The 7779-nt window shown below is 60.9% G+C and overlaps 1 protein-coding gene across 1 annotated transcript; it reads left to right on the top strand.

The window, feature by feature from the left end:
- Window positions 1-1704: 1704 nt before the first annotated feature.
- On the top strand, window positions 1705-7564 carry ANGPTL4 (angiopoietin-like 4). Its single transcript, XM_012641437.1, has 7 exons — window positions 1705-2180; window positions 2372-2482; window positions 2615-2732; window positions 4741-4854; window positions 5448-5543; window positions 5633-5914; window positions 6903-7564. Exons 1-7 carry the CDS (start codon window positions 1848-1850, stop codon window positions 7082-7084), a joined length of 1236 nt encoding a protein of 411 aa, XP_012496891.1. The 5' UTR covers window positions 1705-1847; the 3' UTR covers window positions 7085-7564.
- Window positions 7565-7779: the final 215 nt, after the last annotated feature.

Here is a 7779-nt window from a genome sequence, read left to right as displayed (position 1 = left end):
TTCTAGTTCCATAGTTATTTCATTACCCCAAAGAGAAACCCTGTACCCACTAAGCAGTCACTTCCTTCCTATCTCTCACATCCAAGATTTCACTGAGAAAAATTTCAAATATACAGTTGACATCCCCGTGTGGTTCACGATCAAGTACGCATTCGGAAGTTAAAATAACTTCCTTTTCTCCCGAGAGATTCCAGCTCACTGGTCAACTTGCTAATGCCATTTTACTTTGTAGGTTGCTCGTAGCAACTTTCTCTAAGAAGAAATCCCTGAAAAGTGGCTCATGGAAGGCCATCGGGTGGGGAAGGCATTCGTCATTTTTCTCAGCGCAGGAAGAGGAAGAGATGGCATTCCAGGATTGCAGGGGACAACTATGTCCCCCGCTGACAGAGAGGCTGGGGGCCGGGCAGTGGATAGGCCAGATGGTGACCATCTGAACCTACTCCTTGCGGTTGCCGGGGTTTTCCTCCCTGCCATGCCTGTCTGTCTGTCACTGCTGCCAGGATCAGCCATCCTGGGACCTGGCCCAGTGGGCAGATCCGAGTGTGTGAGTGGTGTCCTGCACGTCAGCCCTGGGCCGTGCAGTTTCCTAGATTCCAGAGGCTGAGTCCTGGCTGCGAGCCCTGCTGAGTCAACTGGTTCCTTTTGCCCGGTGCTCTGAGCCAAACCGCCCCGGTGTGCTTCCTGGCAGGCGGGTTTTCTGTGCCAGGACACGGTAGAGGGGAATGAATGGGGCAGATGGGGGTAAGTTTGTTGAATGAATGCTTAACCTTGAGACATGAACACTGTCCAGCCCCACAGTCTCACTCCGTTCTTCTTATGTTCCAACCCTGCCGCTACCCCAGGCTGGGAACCTCACGCGGGGTCTGGGCTGAGAAGGCAGCAGGTCTCTTTGTTGAAGGAGTGAATGAGGGAGGCCTTCTTCACGTCCCCTCTTTCTGTCCCCTAGAGTCCTGCTTTAATATAGGCAAAGACTGCCACCCTGAAGACCCTGGAGGCGGAGGCTGGGCAATGAGGGCTGAGACCCGCAGCTGGAGACTGGGCAAGACAGGCCCGGGCCCTGCTACTAGGGCGCGCTCACAATTTGGGGGACAGGGAAGGATAAGGACATCAAAGAATGTCACCAACACATCCACAATGGTGAACCCTTGCGCAAGAAGGAGCGTGGGAACCCGGAGATGTCCCTTCTGGTCTTGGGGATGGATAGCGACCACATGAAGCCTCCGCGGAAGGCGGGAATGTGTGCGGCGTCCCGAGCTTCCCGCGCGGAAAGCACCAGGAAGAGATCTTTCTCGTTAGCTACTCCCACTGCCCTCTCTGCGTGGGGAGGGGTATCAGGAACGTCGTCCAGTTCCAGCTAAGGCCAGGGCCCTTCCCCCGCACCCCTCCCCGCCGCCCCCGTTCAACACCGCAGGGGCGGGAGGGGAGGACTTGGAATTCCGGACCCCAGAGGGGGCTCGTGGCGGGGGGAGAGTCACTTCTCCCTTGGATGGCAGGGAAAGGCCGGCCAGAGCCCAGCGCCGGGGGCGGGGAAGTCAGACTTGCACCCCCAGGGCGCCCCCCATCCCCCAGAACTCCAGCGCCCAGGACCCCACCCCCGGCCACACGCCCCGCCCCTGGCACTCCCCGCGCCCCGCCTCCCACTCCCGCACCCTGCTTATAAAACGGGGCGCTGGGCGCCACCAGGAGCAAGCTGAGCTGAGCGGGCCTGCGGCTTCTTTCCAGGGGCTTCTGCACCCGACTGAGCGAGTCTCCACCAGGTCCCCCGCATCTCCAGCGGTCGCATATCCAGACCTCGCGCCCCCAAGTCCCGGAGTCTCAGCGTCCCTGCGCCCAGGCTGCCTGAGAGGATGCGCTGCGCGCCGACGGCTGGCGCAGCCCTGGTGCTCTGCGCTGCCACCGCCGGGCTGCTGAGCGCTCAGGGCCACCCCGCGCCGCCCGAGCCGCCGCGCTTCGCGTCCTGGGACGAGATGAATGTGCTGGCGCACGGGCTGCTGCAGCTCGGCCACGGGCTGCGCGAACACGTGGAGCGCACCCGCGGCCACCTAGGCGCGCTGGAGCAGCGCCTGAGCGCGTGCGGGGCAGCCTGCCAGAGCCCCGGGGCATCCGCCGCGCCCCCTCAAGTCCCCGAGAGCCCGGTCGCCGGACGTGAGGCGGCCCCCGAAGCCCTCCGCAGCCTGCAGGTACGTGCGCCCCTGCGGGCTCTCCTACTGGCCTGGTAGGGTGTGGACAGGAGAAGGGGCACCTCCGAAACTCCTTGCGCTCCCCTGCCCTGGCCTCAAAGGATGGAGGTTTGGAAGGACGGCCGGGTGGATGAATGGAGAAGTTGGAGGCAGAAGGCTGGGTCCTCACCAAGGTTTTCACTCCTCCCCAGACACAGCTCAAGGCCCAGAACAGCAGGATTGAGCAGCTGTTCCAGAAGGTGGCCCAGCAACAGCGGCACCTGGAGAAGCAGCAGCTACGAATCCAGAATCTGCAGAGCCAGGTACCCCAGGCCTGTCCCAGGCGGGGAGGAAGGTCGTCAGAGCTGGACCTGTGGGTTCCGATGTGGAGCCCGGCTGGTCAGGCCGCTTGAGCCAGCTGTACCTGATGCCCACCCTCTCCCGTCCCATCCCAGATTGGCCTCCTGGCCCCGACCCACCTGAGCAATGGGATGGCCAAGCCTGCGCGAAAAAAGAGGCTGCCCAAGATGGCCCAGCTCGTTGGCCCAGCCTTCAACGCCAGCCGCCTGCACAGTGAGTGTCTGGCCCTTCGCTGTCATCAGGACCCTGCCCCTTGCACTGCTGTCCTGTTCCTTGTCAGGTCCACCTTAAGGAGAAAGAGAGAGGCTGGGGCCTTGGGTCCCTGTGGGCTCCCCAGTCTCTGGTGAAGGGCTGATGGAGGCACCTCCCTACTCAGCCCTGACTCTGCCCCACCAGGTCACCCCACCCTTCTTCCCAGCCAGCCAGCCGGTGGACTGTCCCCAAGCCCTGCTGGCCAGTCACTGGAGCAGGGGGACTTGAGCTGCAGGGGTGCCTAGCAGGCTGTGGTGTAGCTTGGGACACAGTCCTGAAGGCTAGAACCTTCTAGAAGGGTGCGATGGATAAGAGGCTGCCGGGTAGGGGGGTTCTGAGATCCGGGCTCCCTGCAGTCTCTTGGAGTGTGAATCCAGCAGGGGGAACAAGGGCAGGGGCCCACCCAGCCCCCGGGCCAGGAACACTCACCCTTGCATCTTACAAATCCAGGGCTGCTGGTCGCAGAGCCCTCTCCTTCCCCTTCTCCCGTCCTCCTCCTCCTCCCCGCCAACCCCTGCAGAGGAGTTTTTGAGTTTTCACTCCTGTAGTCTCAAAGCCACCCTAACCTCAAACCTCAGCATGTCTGTATGCGTCTGACACAGACTTTCAGTTCCCAGGATTAAGTTCACAGCCCCACACCCAGCTTCCCTGTTGTCCTCCCCGGCATCTGCGGCTGTCCATAGCCAACTGGGTGAGAGTTCGGATCCCCCCTCGCGCCCCAGGGTCAGTGGCTGGCGTCCAGCGCCGCAGTCCTGAGGGCTGTCCCCACCCCACATTCCTTCTCCTCTCTCCCCAGCCTAAAGCTGGTATCTCTGGGTGGTGAGGGGCCAGTACACCCCCCCAGACCTCCACCGGACGTGGGGGTATGAGGGGCTTCCAAGGCTAGCAGGCACTGGTCCCAGCTGGGAGATGCGCTGGACGTGGGGGCGTGTCCTGTGGGTTTGGGACTCCCAGACTCTGGGCTCAGCCCTGCCAAGTAGGCAAAAGGTCAGAGCTGGGGAGACAAACAGCTGGCACTAATGGAAGCCACACTGGTGGTTTGGCCCAGTGCCTGTCTTGATTGGAGGGGAGGAAGAAGTAGGGGAAAGGGGAGCTGCCTGAGGGGCTGAGAACGTGTCCTCATCACTCTGGGCCTGCCCCCACCCCCGCCGCCACCGCCACCGCCACCGCTGTGCAACTCACTCACTCGACCTTTCCCCTACTTTTCTGGCTGGGCTGGGGGCAGTTCCTTGCAAGGACTGCCCAGCCAGCGCCGTCCTTCCCTCCTCCCTCCCGCCCTCTCTCTCCCTCTGGTGGCTGGGACCCCGCGCAGAGCCTCTGTGTCCCCACCAGGCAGACCAGAGCCCCTCCTGTTGAGCTCAGCTCCGGCCACCCCCGCTCTGGCCCTGTTCTGCCAATCTTTCATTCGTCCGGGGCCGGACTGGGCAGAGCCGCTCCTTGTCACCGGCCCCATGGAGCATCCCCCACCCCGTCCAGTGGCGGGGCTGGGGGGGCTGTGTGTGGAGGAGGGGAGAGCCCTCCAGATGACTGCGGTGTTGGGGGTTGGGGAGTAGTCCTCTATGCCCGTATGGGGAGGGGTGGTGTGGTCCAAGGGTGAGGGAAGGTGTCCTTCCAGAAGCTGAGACCCAGAGAATACAGTCCCAAGCACAGAGACCAGCATGTGCAAAGTCCCTGTGGCAGGAGGGTGTGTGGTGCCAGGGTGGGAAGGTCGCCCATCTGGCCGGAGAGGGTGGGGTGCAGTGTGGGAGAAGGGAGGATGGGCACAGGGGCTGGTCCTTGTAGACCATGCTGGGGAAGGCCATAGGGAGCCATGGAGGAGCTTAGGCAGATGTCAGGGGGTGGTCATGAGATCAGGATTGCCCTTCACCTCCCTGTCACCAGCTGCCCAACCCCCCAGCGCATCTCCCGAGAGACCCTCCTACAGGCTGCCTGCTCCTCTGTTTCAATCCCCTGCTTTGTCTACCTGTAGGGCTGCCCCGGGACTGCCAGGAGCTGTTCGAGGAGGGCGAGAGGCAGAGCGGACTGTTTCAAATCCAGCCTGAGGGGTCCCCACCATTCCTGGTCAACTGCAAGATGACCTCAGGTAGGATGTGCTGGCCCGCCAGGGCCCCGTTGCTTTTCTTTAAAATGCAGTCCTTGGTGGGCGCAGCGGCAGGTGCCTGTAGTCCTGGCTACCAGGGAGGCTGAGGCAGGAGGATCACTTGAGCCCAAGAATTCAAGGCTGCAGTGAGCTATGATGACACCACTGCACTCCAGCCTGGGTGACAGAGCAAGATCCCATCTCTAAAAACAAAAAAGACAAGAAGTAAAATGCACCCCTTTTCCCCTTTGACTTCCATCACAAGCTCAGGGATGGGTTCTGTGGTTGACAACGGCAGGGGAGGACCAAGTTCAACGGGCCCAGAGAGGCTTTGCCGATTTCCGCTGCACCCTCCCTCCCTCCCTCCTCCTTCCCCGCTGGGTCTTTGGAACAAAGGTCCAGTCCTGATCCCCCTGCCTACCAGCCACCATGGTATTCCTCCCTGGGACCCACCTTCCTGCAGTCCTCCCAGGGTGAGCCCGAGGAACACTGTGGGGGTGTTGCCTTCCCTAGGTTTGGGGTCTGGGAGCCAGATGTGGGGATCGGGGTCCCCTGTGAAGAGGGACCTCCTGGTGACCTTGTACCTTTCTGGGCAGATGGGGGCTGGACAGTCATTCAGAGGCGCCAAGATGGCTCTGTGGACTTCGACCGGTCCTGGGAAGCCTACAAGGCCGGCTTCGGGGACCCCCAAGGTGGGTGTTTCCTGAGGGGCCAGCGGCTGGGGAGGAGACGGGGGCTGCGGAGCTGGACCTGCCTCACTGAGCGGCCTCTCCTGCTCTAGGCGAGTTCTGGCTGGGCCTGGAGAAGGTGCACCGCATCACAGGGGACCGCGGCAGCCGCCTGGCCGTGCAGCTGCAGGACTGGGACGGCAACGCAGAGTCGCTGCAGTTCCCCGTCCACCTGGGGGGCGAGGACACCGCCTACAGCCTGCAGCTCACGGCCCCCGTGGCCAGCAAGCTGGGCGCCACCATGGTCACACCCGGTGGCCTCTCCCTGCCCTTCTCCACTCGGGACAAGGACCATGACCTCCGTGGGGACAAAAACTGCGCCAAGAGCCTCTCCGGTGAGCAGCCTCTGTCCCACCTGCTGCCATGCCCCACCAGCCAGGGCCTCCCTTCCTTCCCTTCACTGCCTGTCCTGCCTTCAACCCCAAATAGCATCTATTCCCTGCCCCCACCTCCTCCTTATTTGCCGTGTGCCCTTGGACCACTGATTTAACCTCTCCAGCCTCAGTTTGCCCATCTTTAAAATGGGTATAACCATAGTGGCCACTCTGTAGGATTATTATGGAAAACTGAATGAGACGATGTGTGAAATCAGAGGCAGAGCTCGGGCTCTGTGAAGGGAAACATACGAAATTCCCTCTTGATGGGTCAAAAAATGATGGTTCACACCTGTAATCCCAGCACTTTGGGAGGCTGAGGCGGGATGATCACTTGAGGCCAGGAGTTTGAGACTGGCCTGGGCAGTCTCATAGCAAGACCCCATCTCTATGAAAATAAGACAGATTAGCCAGGCATGTGTGGACCTGTACTGCTAGCTAATTGGGAGGCTAAAGTGGGAGAATCGCTTGAGCCCAGGAGTTGAAGACTGCAGTGAGCTATGATGACGCCACTGCACTCCAGCCTGGGCAACAGAGCGAGACCCTGTCTCTACAAAAAATGCTTTAAGTCAGCCGGGTGTGGCCAAGTGTGGTGGCTCATGCCTGTAATCCTAGCACTTTGGGAGGCCAAGGCAGGAGGATCCCTTGAGATCAGGAGTTCGAGACCACCCTGAGCAAGAGTGAGACCCTGTCTCTATCAAAATCAGAAAAAATTAGCAGGCTGTGGTCCTAGCTACTTGGGAGGCTGAGGTGGGAGGATCACTTGAGTCCTGGAGCGCAAGCCCAGCCAGGGCAACATAGGGAGACCCCATCTATTTAAAAACTTAAAAAAAATAAAACTTAAAATGGTAAAGTCCAAAGCCCAGTCTTGTCCTAGCTCTGGCCCCATCCTCATCTCCTCCTTGCCCCACTGGACCTGACCATGTTCCCTCTCCTCTGACCCCGGCAGGTGGCTGGTGGTTCGGCACCTGCAGCCACTCTAACCTCAATGGCCAGTACTTCCGTTCCATCCCGCGGCAGCGGCAGCAGCGTAAGAAGGGAATCTTCTGGAAGACCTGGAGGGGTCGCTACTACCCGCTGCAGGCGACCACCATGTTGATCCAGCCCACAGTGGCTGCAGCAGCCTCCTAGTCTCCCAGCTGGGGCCTGGTCCCAGGCTCATGGAGGACAGTGACTTTGGCTTTGGCCCAGGAGGTGGCCGCTCCCTACCCGGGCAGGGGCTCCAAGCAGCGGCCATCTGGAGCCTTGTGGACAGAGAGGAAGTCCACGACTGGAGAGGCCCCCTTTCTTCGTGGGGGGCTGCACGCATTGCCCTCTGAGAACAGGGCCACAGGGCATGCACTGACCCTGGAAGCGTGGGACCACAGGACATTGAGACCCACTCCTCGCCCGCCCGAGGTGTGGGGGATGCAGAGGGACCACTCGGGGACAGCCGGGCTGGCCTCATTGGTAGACTCAGTCACATTGACTGGCTGGAGGACCAGGGCTCCCAGGGGCCGCGGGCGCCGCCCTCACAGTGCTGTTGTATGTGGGTCCCCTGGCACGAGCCGGTGCCAGCGGTGTCCAGGCGGAGCTCACAGAGTTCTTGGAATAAAAACAACCTCAGAACATTTCGTTCTTCTTTGGCCTTTGGTTTGTTATAAAAAGTGGACAGTTTCAAAGTCCACATAAACATGTTCCCAGGGTGGAGGTCGACGACTCCCGGGTCCCTTAACGACAACACTGGCTAATCCTCCCACCTCTTAACAGCTGACTGCAATTTCCTTCATTTATGATTTCAGGGGCCGGGTGCAGTGGCTCACGCCTGTAAACCTAGCACTCTGGGA

This window comes from Propithecus coquereli, unplaced genomic scaffold, assembly GCF_000956105.1.
Source record: "Propithecus coquereli isolate 6110/MARCELLA unplaced genomic scaffold, Pcoq_1.0 Scaffold164, whole genome shotgun sequence".
In the NCBI taxonomy this organism is placed as follows: Eukaryota; Metazoa; Chordata; class Mammalia; order Primates; family Indriidae; genus Propithecus; species Propithecus coquereli.
This window is presented reverse-complemented; position numbering and strand designations above follow the sequence as displayed.